This window comes from Pseudochaenichthys georgianus, chromosome 19 (assembly GCF_902827115.2).
Source record: "Pseudochaenichthys georgianus chromosome 19, fPseGeo1.2, whole genome shotgun sequence".
Classification (NCBI taxonomy): Eukaryota; Metazoa; Chordata; class Actinopteri; order Perciformes; family Channichthyidae; genus Pseudochaenichthys; species Pseudochaenichthys georgianus.
Genome location: NC_047521.1, coordinates 6,441,152 through 6,462,982, shown reverse-complemented (window position 1 = coordinate 6,462,982; position 21,831 = coordinate 6,441,152). Strand labels below are relative to the sequence as shown.

Here is a 21,831-nt window from a genome sequence, read left to right as displayed (position 1 = left end):
TGTAATGAAAAGGGTGTGAACTCATCACTAAAAACTAAAAGACAATTAAATACGAAGAAATTGAGTAAATTATACAACTCAAATAGAATGAAATAATGATTACTGAAATAGCGATTGTTAGATACATTGCCAGTGATGTCCCAAATGTAACATGCGTCTCCACTGTGTCTGATCAAAGGATGTGGACTCCAACTCTCTGACCACTGATAACCTGGAGCGGCACGGGCAGCTGAGCCTCCACCCTGCACTGCCTGATGGGGCCGCCCTGCTCTCCGAGGCCAAGCTGCAGAGCATCATGAGCTTCCTGGATGAGATGGAGAAGTCTGAACAGGAAAGACCTCGCTCTGTCACTTCAGGGTCGCACAGAGAGGTCGGCATCTGGCACACGTCTGATAATGTTCATCCTGTTGTTAATGGATTTCCTGAATAATGAAAAATGCCAAAAGGTTTAAAAAGTCTGGACTTCCTGTTGAATGCAGCCTGTGTTTTCTCAGCCTGTGCTGTCTGAGGAGGAGCTGGTTGGAGTGGAGCAGGCGTCTGCCACTGCTGCTGAGGTCACTGGCTCCATGATGCGAATCAAGCTTGAGCTGGAGGAGAAGAAGCGCACCGTCAACATGCTGCAGACCGCACTGGTAGGGGAACACGCATAATACCTCAGTTTAAAGGGGACATCCATTTGTTTGTATTCATACATGTTATTACTATGGTCCTAGACCAGGGGTCGGCAACCTTTTTGATATGAAGTGCCATTTAAAAAAATAAAAAATTGTTATCAGCGTGCCAACGATCGAGAATTATCAACGGGGGGGGGTTGAGGAGCTTGATGCTCCTGAACTATCAGCAGGAGGGCGGGGGAGCCTGGCTGCGGAGAAGCATGTGTGGACCTGTCAGCGCAACTTACATGATGCCGAATTTAACAAACACATTTAAATAATTGGTTTAAACGGCATAATAATAAGGACGATCGTCCGTTCTGTGATTCTCCAGAACACACATGTTATGATATTAGGGTCATGCAGAGTGAGATGAGATCGCTGTCCCTTTAAGAGGTGTGTGTGGTCTAGCATTACTATACTTGTGGGGACCTAAATCTGTTTACACAGTCACGTGTGGGGACTCGCCTCCCTTATGGGGACAAATGGAGGTCCCCATGAGGGGACTTGGTTAGGCTTAGGGTAAGGGTTAGGCATGTGTTGGTTATGGTTAAGGTTAGGATAAGTCTCCAGGAAGTGTGTGTGTGTGTGTGTGTGTGTGTGTGTGTGTGTGTGTGTGTGTGTGTGTGTGTGTGTGTGTGTGTGTGTGTGTGTGTGTGTGTGTGTGTGTGTGTGTGTGTGTGTGTGTGTGTGTGTGTGTGTGTGTGTGTGTGTGTGTGTGTGTGTGTGTGTGTGTGTGTGTGTGTGTGTGTGTGTGTGTGTGTGTGTGTGTGTGTGTGTGTGTGTGTGTGTGGTCCCCACTAGGGATGAGGAAGTGCCACACACATCAGTTGGAATTGGTAATAATTATAAATGGTTTTATTGTAACAGGGTGAAACAAAATGGCAGGCAGGCAGCCTGAAACAAAAAAGTGGCCACAAGGGCGCAAGTTTAAATGAACAACCAAACAAAGGGAGGACTCTAAAAAGGGAGCTTGTTTACATACAAAGAAATAGATAATAACGGAACTAAATAGAAACTAAAACCCTCACTATAAAAGTGAACAAAGGGAGGCTGTAAGGAAACACAGCTAAGGTAAAGGACAACAGTCAAACAATACTACACTAATCGAAGCACATCTAATCACAACAATCCTGACAAACACAGACCACACGAGTTAAGGGGGGGGGGGGGGGGTGGTGTGTGTGTGTGTGTGTGTGTGTGTGTGGCAGAAAAACAGAGGTCTGTGATGTATTTTGTGAAACAGAAGAACAGCTAAATAAATGCACCGGCCTCCCAAGAAGAGCTCGCCTCTCTCCAGTCATTAAGCTAAAGTGGGTTATTGAACCTGAAGCTTGTTGCTTCTGCCCTGGGAGCCGACAGAGAGTCATCCCCTCCTCGACTACGGTCTGGGAGCCGACAGGAAAGTGCAACACACAGATGGCCAGTCCGCCCCTTTGTAGCATATTATTTCGATGAGAGATGAGCAGATCGCCCCTGGGCTTTCCGCCACGCAAAAACGGCGGCATTTGTACAGCTCCTTATGGGTACTGCAATTTGTGAAGTGCTTTCCTCTGTGGTGAAAGTCACCAGGAGTGGAGTGCACCAGATGGGCGTAAAAAAGTAGGGCTTAACTCTAACGTCGGGCTTAGCAACGTCCGACGTAGTGATTCGAATTTACACCGAGTGCACCAAGCCTGACTAGTCTCGGGCGTAGCTGCGCCTGGTCTTAAGATGCGCGTCCACGTGAATACATGCAAAACAGTAATTGTTGCCAAGCAACACCATTTTACAGACTCAGAGGACCGAAGAGAAGAGGGAAGTCCCACACCAACAGCGTCAGCGATGACTCAAGGGGAATCCCAAATGGCCGCACCCCGAAAGAGAAAGAGGGATTTGTCAGAGCTACAGCGGGAACTGACGGAGAAAGAAATCGGTGCTGGAGGGCCAATGAAACTTGTCTTATAGCCCGACATGCAGTTGTGCGATGAACATTAATCATGTCTCCCACAGTATTTCTGAAAGGCCCCGTTCGCGTAGAATCTGAGCGCAATCAGCACCTGCAAGGTTGGGGAGAGCGCAGCGTTTCGGTCTGATCCGTGCTGGAGTTGAGGGGAGATCTCCTCGATTAAGTCAAAAAGGGCTTGTCTGCCGAAACCTCTATCAGTTCACTGTCTGAATAGATGTCCAGTGGGTTTGTTCGATCACGGACGACTATTTCTCTTCTTAATGCCCTTTCATTGTTAAACATGTAAACAAGACGCCCTGCCATCGTTAATATCCTTCTTGCCTGTTTTACGTTACTATAGATACTAGTCTAATAAATAAAGATAAAGTCCTCCTCCTGACCTACAAGTCCCTCCATGCCCTTGCCCCCCAGTACCTATCGGACATCCTCCACCCACATGCCCCACCCCGGAACCTGCGGTCTTCAGACTCTGGCCTGCTCACCACCCCCCCGCACCAAACTGAGAACCTTCGGGGACAGAGCCTTCAGTGTGGCAGCCCCCACCCTCTGGAACACTCTCCCTGCGGAGATTCGCAACATCCCCACACTGGACGCCTTCAAAAGGGCCCTCAAGTCCCATCTTTTCATCAAGGCTTTCGGCCCTTAAATCGATCTGTTGTTTTGTCTGTCTGACCTTTGTTTTGTGTGTGCTCGCCCTATTCCTGTAAAGCGACCTTGGGTCCCTTGAAAGGCGCTATAGAAATATCAGTTATTATTATTATTATTATTAGTCTGTCTTTCCGAATTACGCCTGCTCCATACTAGGCGTAAAAGTTACACCCGGGCGCAACGCATACAGGGCTTAAGTCTAAGTGGTGCACTAGTCATAACTTTAGTTTGGTCTTAACCTTCGGTTCTACGTCAGACGTAGAGTTACGCCCAGCTTATGCCCAGCTGGTGCACTCCACTCCTGGAGTTAAAGAGAGCGGGGCTGCGCTGCGTGCATGGCTTCCTTCTGCAGGTAACGGGGAAACGAGCTCTGGCGGCGGTCTCGTTCAGGATCCGAAAATACAATTGAAATATTTTGCACACTTATTCCACTTATTTCTAGTGTGCCACTGGTTACGGTGCCAGGGGTGGCCGACCCCTGTCCTAGACAGTCCAAACTCAGTACCAGAGTGTAGTAGAGCACAATGTGCAGTGAATGTGTTAAAGTTACTTTTATTAAGACATTTAACTTTAATTTTTTTCTATATTCTAAAGTAGGATCAAGCCTTCATTTTCCAATATATATTTGTAATACATTTAAACTAAACCGTTTGGTTGTTCATATAGTAATAGTACACTCTGTGCCTTCAAACAACATATGCTCTCAATTTTAATGTGGAACACCCAGGGTGCTGAAACTCAAGTGTGTGACCCCATCAAGCATAAAGTCTGGAACTGCTTTATAGACAATGAATTGCGAAAGATGATTCAGATGAGATCACCAAATGAGAGTGCTCTGAGTATATGGCTACATGTTCTGTTGCACTATTGGGAAGACTTCAATACAATACAGTTCCTTTGTAAAAGAAAACAGTCAGTCTGCTGTGGGTCTACATAATCCAAGTGTGGCTAGCTACATTGTTGCCAAGTTGTTGTTAAAGTGTTGCTCTTGTTGATGTTGTGCTGTGAAATGGCACTGGGAACTACACTGAAAAAATATATAAATGCAACACTTTTGTTTTTGCTCCCATTTTTCATGAGATGAACTCAAAGATCTAAAACATTTTCTATATACACAAAATAACCATTTCTCTCATATTGTTCACAAATCTGAAATAATCTGTGATGGTGAGCACTTCTCCTTTGCCGAGATAATCCATCCCACCTCACAGGTGTGGCATATCAAGATGCTGATTAGACAGCATGATTATTGCACAGGTGTGCCTTAGGCTGGCCACAATAAAAGGCCACTCTGAAGTGTTCAGTTTTATCACACAGCACAATGCCACAGATGCCGCAAGTTTTGAGGGAGCGTGCAATTGGCATGCTGACAGCAGGAATGTCCACCAGAGCTGTTGCCCGTGAATTGAATGTTCATTTCGCTACCATAAGCCGTCTCCAAAGGCGTTTCAAAGAATTTGGCAGTACATCCAACCGGCCTCACAACCGCAGACCAAGTGTAACCACACCAGCCCAGGACCTCCACATCCAGCATGTTCACCTCCAAGATCGTCTGAGACTAGCCACTCGGACAGCTGCTGCAACAATCGGTTTGCATAACCAAAGAATTTCTGCACCAACTGTCAGAAACCGTCTCAGGGAAGCTCATCTGCATGCTCGTCGTCCTCATCGGGGTCTCGACCTGACTCCGGTTCGTCGTCGTATCCGACTTGAGTGGGCAAATGCTCACATTCGATGGCGTCTGGCACGTTGGGGAGGTGTTCTCTTCACGGATGAATCCCGGTTTTCACTGTTCAGGGCAGATGGCAGACAGCGTGTGTGGCGTCGTGTGGGTGAGCGGTTTTCTGATGTCAATGTTGTGAATCGAGTGGCCCATGGTGGTGGTGGGGTTATGGTATGGGCAGGCGTATGTTATGGACGACGAACACAGGTGCATTTTATTGATGGCATTGTGAATGCACAGAGATACCGTGACGAGATCCTGAGGCCCATTGTTGTGCCATTCATCCACGACCATCACCTCATGTTGCAGCACGATAATGCACGGCCCCATGTTGCAAGGATCTGTACACAATTCCTGGAGGCTGAAAACATCCCAGTTCCTGCATGGCCAGCATACTCACCGGACATGTCACCCATTGAGCATGTTTGGGATGCTCTGGATCGGCGTATACGACAGCGTGTTCCAGTTCCTGCCAATATCCAGCAACTTGGCAGCCATTGAAGAGGAGTGGACCAACATTCCACAGGCCACAATCAACAACCCGATCAACTCTATGCGAAGGAGATGTGTTGCACTGCGTGAGGCAAATGGTGGTCACACCAGATACTGACTGGTTTTCGGACCCCCCCAGACCCCCCAATAAAGCAAAACTGCACATTTTAGAGTGGCCTTTTATTGTGGCCAGCCTAAGGCACACCTGTGCAATAATCATGCTGTCTAATCAGCATCTTGATATGCCACACCTGTGAGGTGGGATGGATTATCTCGGCAAAGGAGAAGTGCTCACTATCACAGATTATTTCAGATTTGTGAACAATATTTGAGAGAAATGGTTATTTTGTGTATATAGAAAATGTTTTAGATCTTTGAGTTCATCTCATGAAAAATGGGAGCAAAAACAAAAGTGTTGCATTTATATTTTTGTTCAGTGTAGCTAAAACCTGTATTTATTTTTTTAGACAAAACAAACATTGTGATCTGAAAACATCTGATTAGTTGATGTTTCTGCAGCTCAGCCTTGATTTGTCGGTGCCACACCCCCACTAGTGTTTGTAGCTTAATATAACCGGCTTTCACTTCAAATGGCCTGTAGCCGTGTCGTTCTGTGAACATAGCATTACCTCTCTGGTTTCTGGCTTTGAGGGACAAGCTAATGTTCAAAATATTGATTTCCCTAGGCCAGGGATCACCAACTACATTTGTCCAAGGGCCAAAATGTATCCAATAGACACTATCCAGCGGTTTTTATATAGCCCAGCATTTTGAAGTTGTTGACCGGGGGGGGGGGGACCCCGCATAAAGCTTAGCAGACTCTTCACGCTAACGAAGGATCACTTCTCGGCAGGGTTACTTTGTAAATGTAATCAGTTACTGAATACAGAATACATGCTCTGAAAGTAATCAGAATACAGTTACGTGTCTTAAAAAACGTATTCAGATTACTTTTAGAATACTTTCTTTTTCCATAACAGATGGGTATGTTTTGGGGAACAGGAGACACTTGTTTTATTGTTTTAATGGCTTATCAAGAACTCAAACACAACATCTTGGTGTCATTCTGGACAGCTCCCTCTCATCTGCACATAAAACACATCACCCGGACTGCATTCTTTGTACTGTCTTAAAACCTTTCCTTGGAATATGTTATGAATTGTAAGGTATCCTTGGGTGGTTTGAAAGGCGCCCCTAAATAGAATGAATTATTATTTATTATCTGAAATGATGTAATGACTTGTTCCAGTCACTTGCCCCATGCATTCAGCAGCAGCAGGCCATTCACTTTGATTTGATCCTGTTATGAAATGTCATCATTGCGACAATAAATAAATGCTACATAAACGTAAAAGAGATCTCTCTCTCTCTCATCTGGTGCGGGGGCGGGGCCTCACAGACACACTGCATCTATCTGGCTCACAGACATGCTGCAGCGCTGTGCAGTGTGCACACCAGTGGCGGCGCTAGGGGGTTGCTACTTGGGTTCAAGCCCCGGATGTTTCACTTAAAAAAAAAAATGTAAACGTTTTTTTTTTTTTAAATGTCTCGGGAGTAATGTGCAGTACCGGAGTCCACCAGAGAGGCAGCCGCTGTTAGTCTACTACAAATAAACACGACGTTTATCTTCTGTTAACTTGATTTATTCCATCAACGTACATAACACCAATACAGAGCCATTAACGAACAGTGGACCTCATGCTCCAGGTCTACACAGACTCACTGCGCATGCGTTTCACAGCCTCAAGAGAGCAACCTAGACTACCGTATATCCTGTAGTATAGGCGCAAAGAGATTACATGTTAAAGGAATGGTCCACTCATTAGATAATTAATCAAAACTTCAGTATTTAGTGAAACGTTATGTTTAAACCATACCCTGAAGAAATCAGCGATATTCCCCGGTAAATAATGATTTTATAGCTCTTTTTTATCAAGACCTTTATATTCCGTCTGGCCGCCGCCATGTTTGCCATTTTCAGTAGTCACGTGATGGTCGTGACGTCATCCATGCGTTCACTTTGTCAACACACGGAAATATGGTGGAGTATTTCAGTTCGGACTCGTCAGCAGAGGAACAAGTTTTGACCAATGTGAAGAGATTGGATGGGGGAATTCATCCATACATATCAGTATGACAATACGACACCCACTGTCCTTAGACCCTCACATCGTACAAGGAAAAACTTCCGAAGAAAACCCACAGTTTAAAGGGAACATGGGAGAAACCTCAGGGAGAGCAACAGAGGAGGGATCCCTCTCCCAGGACGGACAGACGTGCAATAGATTCCGTGTGTAAATTGAAAAGATATTACATTTGCAACATAGGTAGTCCAAATGTTTGGAAATGCATGTGTGTATAATGGGAAAATGATATAAGATACTATATGTATGCATGTAGTACCACCCTTGCTAGCGATTCCCTCTCTAGTTTAGCATACTCAGCTTCGTTGTCCCTGGCCATAGAATCACGATTTTATGGGGCCGGAAAAACTGGGGGGAAATACACACTAGCCGGTACTACGCTATATGGAAAGGCCACCAAAAACTGTCCTGGCCTGGACGCTAAAGGACGTTAAAACGGGGCTAGCCGCTGCAATGGAAATGCGCTATAACATACCTTATTCTTACTCCGAGCACTACTTCTGCTCCTCCGTCGCTTCACACTTGCAGAGGGCGATTTCTCTACTGGCCGAACTGGTGTCCTGGTCGGTGATGACACCAGAAAGACCGATGGTACTGCATCTCCATTGAGTAATGGTTGTTCTTTAAATCCCATGTTATGTTTTATCATACTCTCAGAGTAGTCGTCCGGAAATGTGAAATGTTCGCTGCATACATGAGCCTGTGAATCTTTCGGTTCGGGCCGGCCACATTTCGCTAGCCACTGCCTCCGAATGTACTTCTTATGCTTACCTTTTGGCAACAGATGGAACCGAGCATTCCGTGGATTGTTCCTATCCGAATTATGGCAATATTTCGCGATACAGTGAGGCATATTTGAAGAGAGAAACTACAGTAAATAACATGGAGATCAACGTGTCTTCGAAAACCAAATGCATGGATTACGTCACGTCCGGGAAATGGCGGCGCCCACAGTGTTGATGTTATTTCGGTATATAATCAGTTTAAAATCACTGATAATGTCATCGGATTAAAAAAAAAAAAAGAGAGACTGGCAGAGACTGGTCTGTTTTATCGGATGATAATTTTTAAAAAATGAGTGTCATGAGCATACCATTCCTTTAACAATCTCATTCTATCTTTTTAAAGAAATAAACTAAACAAAAATAACTTTACATTGCACGAATCATAAAACAATCATACAGTGACTTAAAAAAAAATGTTTAAATTCCCTGAGTAGTCGACATAAATTAGGGAAACATTTAAGAAACAAATACATAAACAAAGGTGTTTTCAAAGTTCCATTTCAACAGACACTTTAACCCAGATCCCATTGTCCTTCACTGAGAGCACAAGAGCTGAAGCTCCTTTTTTTGTGAGACAGTCAGCGAGCTGAGATTTTGTGTCTGACCAACGCACCTGCTTGATCCTCTTGCTCTGTATGAGCTCCTTAATGCTACTGATTTCCAACCTGAGTCTCTTCTCTGTGACTTGTTTTGTGGACTTGAGCGCATCGAACAGAGAGTGGTTATCAGTCACACAGAGTACAGGGGGTGCATTCAGTCCAACATTTCCAGTAGTGAGCTCAGAAAATAGTGTGGCTAGAAAAATTGCATTGTCTACCCCATCTGACATGGCAAGAGTTTCCCCTGCAAGGGTACTGCGAACCACTCGTCTGATTTTCAGAGGGGGGAAAACTTCCCTCTTTCTCCCATAAGTGTTATAAAAGTACCTCCCTGTGTGCCTCCGTCTGGGAGGTTTCCAAATGAAGCATCACTGAAACCTATCAAGTTCAAAGCATCACTGTTTCCCAGATGTTGAAATCTGAGTGTCACCTTTTCAGACTTTAGTTTACGGATGATCTTATTAGCATCATGAACAGACTGTACTGTTGCCCCTTTTATATTAGAAGCCAAACAACATGAATCAAACATTACATCAGGTCTTGTCTGTTTAGCGACCCATAGGATCTGTCCTATTTTTGATCGTAACTGCTCTCTCTCAGTTTCGTTGAGGGGTTCATTTCTCTGTGTGGCCCGACTTGCTTGTATGGGAATAGGCTCCAGGTTCTCGATGTAACTTTGTTGATGTACCTGAACTTCACCGTTAACAGTTACCAAATCCATTCCTACATAGGAGAACTTTTCATGCTCCTCACGCCCAACCTTGAATGCAGACTGCAGTTGGGGGATCACATTGGATGAAAAGTTTGATGAGCCTGCCCAAAGAAAATCATCTACATGACACGCAAGCACCCCAGTGACCTTACATTGCTCATCCAACCAGTAAAAGACTGCCGGATCCACCTGTGACACGCTACCACCAGTACTCAGCATGATTTCCTTCACTTTGTTGTACCAATATAGTGAGGCATCTGCAAGACCATATACACATTTCTTTAGTTTCCATACAACATATTGACATCCTGCCTCTAGAGGGGGGCGGATATAAATATCCCTGGATAGCTCCATACCTTGCAAGAATGCAGATTTGATGTCCATAGAATGGACTTCCCACTGGTTTTGACATATCACTGATAACATAAGTCTGAGTGAATCTGGGGCACATGTCGGGGAATCTTTCGGTAAATCTTGAATATTCAGCTCTTCAAAACCTCTGGCAACCAGTCGGGCTTTAGGCACTATACCCTTGGGAGTGTCCTTAAGACTACAAACCCATCTGGTGGAAATGCATTTCTGCCCTGCATCTTCAACTTCCTCATACACATTATTATTGTGCCAGTTCTTTATTTCTTCCTGTTTAGCTGCATCACATGAGATGTCTTTGGTTACAAGTACATCAGCTTCTCTGTCTTCTGTTTCAATGTTGAGATCATCAACCTGTGAGATATCAATTGATTCCTTTTGCCCATCACTACCATCATTCTCTAGATGTTGCATGTTATACCAGGTTTTATATTTCCCCGTAGCCTTGCCTGATCTCCCTAAGACTCTTGCTTTAAGTAGAGTATTGTCACCTCTGTTCATATATGTTACAGTCTGTCCTGTTTTTAAACTCACACCTGCAGAAGGGCAGGATTATTATGGGCATTAGGCCTCTGCGCCATTTCAGTTTGTGTTACGCTACTCAAAGTATTTGGAGGATCGATCGCTTCACTTGTATTGGCTTCCCTGTCACCCAATTGTTGTTCATTCCCTGTATTTTGCTCACTGTCTAAACTACCAGTTGCATTGTTTATACCTTGCTCACTTCCTGCTTCTGTGTCAGCATCATTTTGTACCATTTGCTCTTCATTAACCTTTGTGTTCACCTTGGAAAGCCTAGAGTGATGCACTCTCACTAGACAACCACCATGCCTCACAAAAACACCATCCTGACCAATAACTACCCCTGGTCCTTTCCACTCAGTGCATTCAGCTCGTTTGTAATACACCTCGTCACCCATCTCATATTTCTCATCTGTGGGTCTGAGCTGCTTACGTAGTGCTCGTCTTATCCTTTCTGAGCACTCTGCTTCAGTAAATGCTTTTCTAGAGGCATGCAAGGCTGAAATGTGCTCTCCTACTCTAGCACTCATAGTGGTACCTTCTAGCGCAGGTGGTTTATCAACCAGTACAGAAGGAAGGTTGGGGTTCTGGCCAAACACCAGTTGATGAGGACTGTAGCCGTGCACATTGAGCATACTGTTCTTAGCCATGAGAGCCCAGTCTAGGGCTGTTTGCCAGTCACATCCACTCCCCGTCTGACCTTCTGGATGATGTTGGTGAGGGTCTGATTGTGTCTCTCCAGTAGCCCATTGCTCCAGGGGCTGCATCCAGCCGTGGTTTTTGTCTCAATGTTAAAGTTCTCTGCCATGTCACGGAACTCTGCATTGTTGAATTCTCCTCCATTGTCACTGTAAAGTCTCCGTGGTGGGCCGTGGACGCTGATCCATGTATGAAGGAAAGAGTTCACCATCACAGAGGAGTTCTTTGTTTCCACGATGCTTCCAGCGCTGAAACGTGTACATTGGTCAATGATGTGGAGGTACCATAAACTTGGTTCCAACTCGTGCAGGTCCACTGCCACCGTTTCATTGTACTCTGAAGCCAGAGGCAAGCCCACAGCAGGCTTCGGCTTGGTCTTGCTGTATCTCTGGCATATGTCACATTCCTGTACTATTTGTTGTAAAATAGTGTCACAATCTTTGTCTTTATTTCCCGAACTGCGGAGGAGTCGCTGTAGTCTTTCTGCGGAGGCGTGACCAAACTGTTTGTGTAGTTTCAGGAGAGCTTTGTGTTTCTCATTTGCGGTCATATTTTCTGTGACTGTAAGGACCTCATCTTCATTCTGGCTGTCTTCTGTGACTGTAAGGACCTCATCTTTCATTTCAATTTGATTCAATCCTGTGTCCTTGTCTCTGATATCTATACAGTAGTGTCCTGAACTGGTGAGTTCAAGAGGGATATTCTGTTTAAACATCACAGCTCTATCATTCTCCATGTCCAAGATGGTTCCTGCCCTTTTCAGTGAAGTCTTACTCAGAAGTAGTGGGATATCAGCTTTGACTACTTCAGTTTCCACTCGACATTTTGTCTGTCCTATTTTGGCAGGCAGGTGCAGTATTCTGGAGGAATGCACTATATTTCCATCTCCAAAACGGAATGGTCTGGAGCTTGGAGTTTCACTTTTCACAATCTGGTTCACTTGACTTTGACTGAGATCAGCGACGAAGCTGTCCAACCATTTTTCTCCACACACTGTGCGGGTACATGCAGTGTCAATGATAGCCGTCCCTAAAGACTCCGTTAGGAATACCTCTGATTCAGACAGTGAGGCTTTAGTAAACAGTGTAATGTCACATTCCTCTACCTTTGTTCCATCTTCAGTTAGCTTTACTTGTTCGCTACTCTTGTGAGGACAGTCTTTAGCCCAATGGAACGTGCTCTGACATATAGCACATTTTGATCTCTTACCGAACCAGTGGGTTGGTACCCTGTGACGGTTGCCTTTGTTGTCCAACTTGTCCAAACTGCTGCGTTGTTGGACGTCTGAATCTTCCTTGTGAGCGTTGCTCTGTGAATAACGCTTCATCGTTAACGTGTATTCCGTCTGATGTGCCGCCTTGCACTCTCCCCCCAAAGATCCTCTTCAGCGCGGACTTCATTGCAGCAAACGTTAAATCTGTACACGCAGTCAGCGCCATTTGTCTATTTTTCTCGTCTAGACAAGCCGTGTCCAAAAGTTTAAAAGCTAGCACGGCGTCAGGAAGAGTCATGTCGTACTTTTTCATTCGGTTGTATCGCTGTTCAAAGTCAATCACATAGTCCGCCATGGACACGGAGCTCTCCTTTTTGATACAGTCAAAAAAAGAGTAAGCATCGTATGCGCGGTCTCTCTCTTCTTTGAGAAACATGCCATCTAGTTTTGCTAGCAGTGTGTCCATACCATTGTCGTTGTTCAAATCCACAGCGGGTATTTCCATGGCGATGTCCCTTGCCCTTCCTTCCAGCCCCAGGACAACGGCGAGGGCTTGTTTCTTCTTATCAAGTTCAGTAACCAGCTGCCAAATGGCGATTTCATTTTTCCAACACTCGTATGGTCGGGATTCGCCGAACTTCGGTGGAACTTTGTAGTTAGCAGTAGCCATCTTCTGCTAACCATCCTCTGCTACCAATGTTAGTCTACTACAAATAAACACGACGTTTATCTTCTGTTAACTTGATTTATTCCATCAACGTACATAACACCAATACAGAGCCATTAACGAACAGTGGACCTCATGCTCCAGGTCTACACAGACTCACTGTGCGTGCGTTTCACAGCCTCAAGAGAGCAACCTAGACTACCGTATATCCTGAAGTATAGGCGCAAAGAGATTACATGTTAACAGCCGCTGCGGGACATTAGCCTGCGTACTGTGTAGCTTTCCCTGCCCTGAAGAAGAAGTGAACCTTCCTAGCGCCTGATGAGTTTTAAGCTAATAGCCTATAAAGTTATGGATATTAGAAAGTTATTTTCATCGAAGCAGGCGCCACAAGCTGCAGCAGCAGCAGTATCAGCAGCTGACAACAATGTCATCACCAGCAGTGTCCCGTAGCTCCTGCCTCTCTGTTGGACTCCGATACTGCACACAGTGGTTACTGCTCCGCCAACGCCACAGTCACCCCGTCGTGCGGGCCGGATGAGAATGTCTGGCGGGCCGGATGTGGCCCGCGGGCCGCCAGTTGGTGGTCACTGCCCTAGGCCATGGAAATTGCATTTCGGAATTTGTTAATTGAGATGGTGTTCCCCTTTTATAGAGAGACATGTTCGGTCTTATTAGCTGCTGTAGATACAAAATACTTAGACCTCAGGGGTGTTAATCTTCTTCATCTCCTCTCCTCTCCTCACCTTCAGGCCCAGCAGAGGGAGCTCACAGTGAGACACGTGAAGGAGACTGAGAAGGAGCTGAACAGAAACCTCCAGCTCCAGAAGGAACAATATGAAGCCACCATCGAGAGACACCTGACATTCATTGATCAGGTAGGAGTGCACACACAATCTGATCCCACCTTCATCAAACTTTCTTACATTTTTTTTGGTATGACTTTTGGTCTAAAATATGTTTTTTTTTCTCAGCTGATCAATGACAAAAAGTCTTTGAGTGAGCGCTGTGAAGGAGTGGTGGGGGAACTGAAGCAGGTGGACCAAAAGTACACCAAGAAGATTGCACAAATGCAGGAGCAACATGAGATGGTGAGAATAGGTTTCAACAGTGATAATGTAATAATGAAATGAAAGGCATGTGCAGGGCGAGCTTTCGCTGCACATGCCTTCTGCTTCTCTGCTTTGCATCTCGTGTGATCATGTTGCTTTCTTGCCGTGCTGCTTTTGTTTAACCGTCTTTTCTCTGTTTTTCCCTCTTTTTTTGCCGTCTTTCTCTGTCCTTGTCTATACATTTTTTTTTTCTGGACTTTAGGTGTGGCAAATTCTGGGTCCCTTGTGTGAGGTAACTTGTTTTCCTCTCACAGTCATCCTTGGCACGATCATCTCTCTCACTCTGTCATTCCTTTTCCCTTTCATTTGTCTGTCCCTCACAACTTCTGTCGGACGGCCTGTCTGCGTGTGAGTCATTCTTTTTTCAGTAATGCTTAGATTTAGATAAAGCTGTCGTCTTCCTCTTATAACCACTGTGGTGTTTTTGGAGTTGGTCTTGAATGTGTCACTGTTTGTCTCTGTGTGAAACTCCTTCCTTCCTTAAACAACACAAACACCCTGCTGCTAGTCTATTTGTGCCACTTCACTTTGACACAGAACCACAACCTTAAAGCCGCCTCCTCCCTCCACAGGAAATCAAGAAGTTGAAAGAGCTAATGAGCGCCACGGAGAAGATCCGCCGGGAGAAATGGATTGACGAGAAAACCAAGAAGATCAAAGAGATCACTGTTAAAGGTACCGCACAGCCTCGGCTCAGATTAAACCATCAGGGTACACCAACAGGAAGCAAACACGGGTCAACTAATGCTCTGTAATTCTACTCAATTTAGGGGATAACACCTATTTTCTTCACAATCCTCTACTGTGCCGGTGCCGTGCATCCTTTAGCAGGAATGTGACCTCAGATTCCTTTCAGGGTTCACATTGGTTCTAAGTCTCTTACCTTCCATCAGCTGGTAGCTTAGCATGCCATCAAACGCAAACACACATGCTACATTGCAATGTCTGTCGCATGTAACAGGTTTGTTTATTTGGACGCTGGATTAGAAAATAAACTAAAGTATTGTAAATGTATCTATTAAACTGGCTGTTGCATTTTCCAGCTTGTAAAATTGATAGTTCAGATGTTTGTATGAGGTCATCCATAGCCAGTTTATAACCTATGATAAGGCAGTTTGAAAGAAACAAACAAGAGAAACGGTGAGCAACTAATCACTGCAAACATTTTTAATAATATCAGTTGAAGTGTACGATCTATTTAGAATATTTGGTTTGGTTGGTTAGGGTTAAAATGTTGTTTATTTGGGCACATGATCAGTAAATGTATCCATTGTACTTGTTGTCGGTTGTTGCATTTTCCAACTTGTTGAATGGATGGTTTGAAGTGGGGTTTGTATGAGGTCATCCATAGTCAGTTTATCTAGAATAAGAAATAACATTTAGGCCATCCAAAAAGAATCATATCAGTTGAAGTGCATGATTTTGGCAGAATATTTTCACTCTGTCACTTTGTTTAGTTAGTGTTCACCAAAGTCAAACACAAACAAACTAACCAAGGCTGCTTTACACCAGCAACTTTGGCAAGTCGGGTTGTTTTGTGAGCGTAGATAAGGGCTTCAATGCCTTTGCAAAAACATACTGTATAGCTGTCATTGCAGTGAGAAGCTGAAAATGGAGCATGTATTTTCAGGGCAGCATGAATAAAGTGTTCTTCCCCTGTTGCATGCCTGTGAGGTGCTGAGTTAATGTAAAGTCACAGACAGTTGTCAGCCAGTGCTGATGAAGTGTTTCAACAGTCACAAGGCTTGAGAACCCAGAGTTGTTTGCTTACAGTTGTCTCATCTTCCAGAATTATTTTTAACATGAGTCATCCCAATTTTCCCCCGAGCAAATGTTATCCAGTGAGCCGTGAAGTTCATGCAGGCCCCGACCAGCCGCTGAACACTAACTATATTATGTTCCTGCTCCTCCCTCAGGCCTGGAGCCAGAGATCCAGAAGCTGATCTCCAAGCACAAACAGGAGCTGAAGAAGCTGCGGACGCTCCACGAGGCGGAGCTGCTGCAGGCAGACGACCGTGCCGCCCAGCACTACGTCCGGCAGTGTGAAGAGCTCCGCCAGCAGCTGGAGAGGGACAAGGAGGAGCAGTGTCAGCGAGAGAGGGACCTAGCCAAACAGAGGTAGGCATGACACATCATCAGTGCAGGCCTTTTCACTGTAACACACGTCATACACTACTATACTGGGCCTCTTTATGGCTCTGTGCTGGCGACAGTTGTAGCTGTTGCACAATGTTTTGTGAATGCAATATCTCAGAAGGTTCTTAATATCATTTTCTAAGATTTGGGCACACGCTGTTACTTGGAAATGAAGTGTTTTGAGTTTGGTTGTCAATGGTCAAAGCGGTAGGTCACTTTGACCTCATAGAACAAATATGTAGGCCATACATTGAGAATTGATTACAATTTCACACATCTGGTCTAATAAGATAACATTAGGACATTTTGAACAAACTGGAAACGAAATAAATCCTATTTATTTGACCAGCCAGCCGGTCTCATATAAATGTGTTTTTTCTTGTTTCTTGTCAGATATGAGAAGCAGCTTCAGGAGGAGGAGCTGTCCCTGCAGCAGCAGAGGAGGCGGCTCTACAAGGAGGTGTCTGATGAGAAAGAGAGGCTGGCTCAGCTGGCTGCAAGGTGAGAAATCTTCCCCACAGTGCTCCAGTAGCTGGCCATCATGCAGGTCTCCAGAAGAGGCTGAGTCAGTGGGAAATCAAGAACACACTGCAGTTAGGTTCCAGTCTGGTTGGGTAATGCTGGCACACTGTTGACAGGAAACCCTGAAGATGGATTAGACTGGAACTGCTTTCAGGTTGTGTGTTACAGAGTAGAGGAACTGTTCTGTTGTACCCACCATCATGCTCTGGCACAAAGTCTCAGTCCTGCAGGGAACATGTAGCCTTTATATATTCTTTCTAACACAGCTGCTAGGCACCAAGTGACCTTTAAAACATAGAGGACTAATGTGAGCTCTATTAAATGCCATTAAAAGGAAACAATATTGAACAAAAAGTCAGTTAACGGTAGACTAAATGCCAAAACGATTGTTTGGGTTCTACTTCTCAATGCTCTTCTTTCTGTTTGTGTGGCAGGCATCGCAGTGAGCTGGAGGATCTGCGGAGTCAGCTGGAGGAGAACAACTCTCTTGCTGGACGAGCCCTCAGAGAAGAGCTGGACAAGAGCAGAGAGGGACAGGAGAGGAGACACCAGGTAATGAGCGACATGGGGCGCAATAACAGTATCATTAACCATAGACTTTAACAGAACCCATAAATAAAGTCTGTCTCGTTAGTATCTCCACATCTGCTAACATCCATCCAGAACAAGGTAACGCAGCAAGATAATTGAGTGTTCTTTGTATTCCTAGTTGGAGATGAAGGCATTACACGAACGCATTGACATCGAAAAGCAGACCTGGGAAGAAAACTACAAGAAAAAAGAGGTTTGTTGGCATTCTGTCTAAACTCGACCTTCTTTTGTTCACACTGAGGTGTAACAGAGTACTGAATGTCCTGCATTGTGCTCATAGGCCCATCTATCACCAATGCAGGCACATCTTTCTGGAGCTTCTAGTTCAGTGGTTGTTAACGTCATTACGAATGTAAAAGAGAAGGAGACGAGGACTCCTGCCAAAAATCTATTTTCCATCGTGACTAAGGGAGGTGGCACGTGTCCAGCTCTGTGGAGTGCAGGAGAGTGAGAGCAACCTGTGCTTTTCAACTGTGTACTTAAAGAATAGTAATAATAACTTTATCAATACAGCACCTTTTGAAAAAGAGTTTACAAAGTGATCTGACATAAAAGCAAAGCAGCAGCAGCAGGATTCAAGACAACATACAAATAGAAAGCCAAACAAAAGTAATATTAAAATAAGGTTTAATTGGAACACAAAGACACAAAAATACTGTAGAGAGAAGGCAAATTATGATAAAGATACAAAAAGTATTAAAAAAACATTACAAAATATGAAAGTAAAGCACAGGCATGAAAACGGGTCAGGGGTGAAAAAGGTGAGAAGGATATTATCCCTCTAGGGGGGTCCGGGGGCATGCTCCCCCGGAAGAACATTTTGAATATTCCATATTTTAAAGCATCAATCTGATGCATTTTGAGATGCATTTTTTTTGCCAACCTGGGGAGAGCTGGAGAAACTTAACTTCAGCCATGAGTCAAAAATATGATGGCCTCCTTACTAAGTATTATCAGGGATGCAAACTCATCAGGTATGGAAAAGGTGACAAGGACCCGAGCCCCCCGACCCCACGGAATATCGGCTTTAAAATGAGGAATAACAGAGGATTTTAGCAGTCAAAACAACTAAAGCAGCAGTTAATAATAACAGAAACGCTAAAGAGTCACATCTAATAGAAATATATAAAAGCATTTATTTTAATTGTGTAGCAGTCAGTTTATAATTTTGGCAGCGCTGTTGAGCATTTTGAAAATCTATTGTCATGCCTCTGTGCAAGGCTGAGTCTTTCTATCTTTATGGCATCTGGTGTAAAGTAACTAAATTCATAAACTCAAGTACTATACTTGGGTACAATTTTGAGATACTTGTACTTTATTTAAGTATTTCAATGTTTTGCTACTTTGTTCTTCTTCTCCTCTACAGTTCAGAGGTAAATGGTGTACTTTGACTCCACTACATGTATTAATACCTTTAGTTACTTCTCAGATCTGGATGAATGATGTGAAAGCTAATCAAGTGTTAAATCAGACTTTAGTTCCACCTGGAGTGAATCCACAAGCTACCCTGCAGTATACAAAGTCATTCAAACTAGCTGCACCTTCACCAGCTTTGAGAACACTTTCATGATCAATCATTATAAAACATATCATATATATTATTCTGAAATGGACCAATCTGCACAACGACTACTTTTACTGTCGCTACTTTCACTATATTTTGATGAGAATACTTTTCTACTTTTACTTGAGGAACATTTTGAATGCAGTACTTTTACTAACAGAGTATTCCTACTAGGGATGTCCAGATCACCTTTTTTTGCTCCCGATCCGATTCCGATCATTTGATTTTGACAATCTGCCGATACCGATTTTTCCCGATCCGATCTTTATGCAATGCATTAAGAGAAAAAAAAGTAACAGATAACGGCTGGTCATCCAACGCGATAAATTAAGCTATCTTGGCTGTTATTTTTTTGGCACTGTTGTTTCAGTGCCGTTACCTGAGTGGCCGCTGTGCACTCGTTGTGTTGTTGTTGGTGTTTGTTTCTCAGGTAGCGTATTAGATTGGTCGTGTTGAACGTAGCTCTGTTCTTTCCACCACACGGAACCTCCGCCTTGCAAACATTGCATCTGGCTGTTACACTGCCTTCGCTTTCAATTTCATAATACTTCCAAACTCCTGACATTTTCTCTGTCCCGACTCCCGAGTCACCAGCTGAACGTAGCCTTTCGTTAGCTTACTGCTACTATTAGACACTGCACCCTGCCCACTCTGTTGCCAGATTTGAGAGAAATAAGCAACCAGGTCTGAAAACAAGCCCAAAGAAAGCAACACATACATGATGTTGTGTAATTTTAAACCAAAACTAAGTCCTCAGGATGACTTTAAGACGTGAACATGGTCATTTTTGTTTTGTAATATTAAATAAAAAAAGAAAAAATTATAAAAAGAAAAAGAAAAAAAAATCCCGATCCCCGATTTTTTGAAAATCACGTGATCGGCTCCGATCCCCGATCACGTGATCGGATCGGGACATCTCTAATTCCTACACTCTGGTACTTCTACTTTTACTCAAGTACAAGATCTGAGTATTTCTGCTTTTAATCAAGTACAAAATCTGAGTACTTCTACTTTAATCAAGTACAAGATCTGAGTACTTCTACTTTTACTCAAGTACAATATCTGAGTGCTTCTACTTTTACTCAAGTACAAGATCTATACTTATACCACCTCCGTTTATAGCCTAAGAAAACAAAACTATTAGAAAACGTTAGCACATAGTGACAATGTATGCTAGCTAGCTAGCTCAACAATAATATTGCGACAGAAAAACTTTTCAGTGCACATCACGTTCTGCGCTCCGACAGGGAGCTCTGCTCTGAACACCTGAACGGCCCGTTCTAACAGCTGTTCACCAGCGGTCCAGTCAGTACCACAGTGACTCCGGACCGCACAGTTAATATTAACGAACGCACCCGTAGGTAATGTGGCTGCTGAAGCGAGACCATCATCGCGGAGCAGCAGAGCCGACAGGCAGGAATACTCCGGGTCCCAGACCCCCCCCATACCCCAAAAATATTTGTATTGCAGATCTACATGAATCGCACAAACGACCTATTTTGGATTCAAAACGGCGAATTTCGCTGAAAGGTGAGTGATTTTCATGCCTGAAAGCAGTAATGTCGATATGTTCACAGAAGTAAACGGAGAAAGAAAATCTATATAACACACTTCAGGAAGGGAAAACCCAGAAATGCATTATAATAATAATATGAATTCATTACATTTATTTTGGTGCTTTTCCAAATGCTCAAAGCGCTTTACATTACATATTACATATATCAGAGTGTTAATGATTCTGCCAGCCTCATCGCCTGAGGCAGGTTGTCTCAAGGCCGAGGGGCCAGTGATGTACCTGAACGCGTTCATATTTTGGGCGAACGTGAACTGAACGTACTGTATTTCCGCTAGATGAACGTAATTGAGAACGCGTTCATTCTCAGCGCTGTATAACGGCGTTCAAAAGTGCGTTCATTCTCAGCACTGTATTATAACGGCGTTCAAAAGTGTGCCAGATTTCATATGCCTTTCAGCCGAAAACCCAGTTAAAACACACCGTAAACAGGCTTCAAAATAATGCGGAAAACCACCCAATCTGGCAACAGCAAGCTGCCTGTGACGCGTACGCGCCTGTCACCCCTGGCTGTCGCACTAAAATATAAATATACTAAATATATCAGACTCCTCACAACAAACACTGTGGAACCGCGGAACCGGCGAGCATTGAATGAATGAATGAATTAGTATGGACGAAGCCGAGAGCAGCTGCAGCAGCACTCGCTCAGAGTGAGACTCTACGGCAGGGGTGGGGAACCTCCGGCCGTATACGGCCCGAGAGACAATGTGGTACGGCCCTCGAGGTAATTTATAAACACGTACGCAAAAAATAAAAAAATGAAAGAAATCTAGACCGCAAAAAAATTAAACAAGCGAGTGCCTGTTTTTCCTGGCCAAGGTCAGGGTCCTTGAACACAACACGAGCCTAACGTGTCATCACGTGGTATATGTCTCCACTGACAGGGTCCAGTTCTGACGGAGAGCACCAGAACGCCACTCCAGCACTTCAGAAATTGCAGTACCGATAAGTCCATACACATGCCGCAGTTTCTGCGTGTCTGTGTCTTTAGTTGAAAGCCCAGTGGCGATCTGCTCATCTGTCATACAGTCAATAACTTTGTTGTTATTAGCATCTGGTTAGCTAGCTATGCTAACGAATATAAGAAGCTTTTTCTCCAACCAGTGAGGTAAAGGCACATCTTTATATGATCATTATAGTTATAAAAAAATAAGAG

The 21,831-nt window shown here is 44.2% G+C and overlaps 1 protein-coding gene across 3 annotated transcripts in view; it reads left to right on the top strand.

Annotated features, from left to right (window-relative positions):
- Positions 1-21,831, top strand: part of cep131 (centrosomal protein 131) — a 35,860-nt gene that overhangs the window by 10,378 nt on the left and 3,651 nt on the right. For 2 of the 3 annotated variants that reach the window (XM_034107649.2, XM_034107648.2), the window contains exons 16-25: positions 179-370; positions 495-632; positions 13,927-14,052; positions 14,149-14,265; positions 14,489-14,518; positions 14,859-14,961; positions 16,203-16,404; positions 16,816-16,923; positions 17,379-17,496; positions 17,654-17,728. In XM_034107649.2, the coding sequence (XP_033963540.1) occupies positions 179-370; positions 495-632; positions 13,927-14,052; positions 14,149-14,265; positions 14,489-14,518; positions 14,859-14,961; positions 16,203-16,404; positions 16,816-16,923; positions 17,379-17,496; positions 17,654-17,728 (1,209 nt within the window). The remainder of the gene's footprint in view (positions 1-178; positions 371-494; positions 633-13,926; positions 14,053-14,148; positions 14,266-14,488; positions 14,519-14,858; positions 14,962-16,202; positions 16,405-16,815; positions 16,924-17,378; positions 17,497-17,653; positions 17,729-21,831) is intronic. The other variant, XM_034107650.2, reaches the window with a different exon arrangement.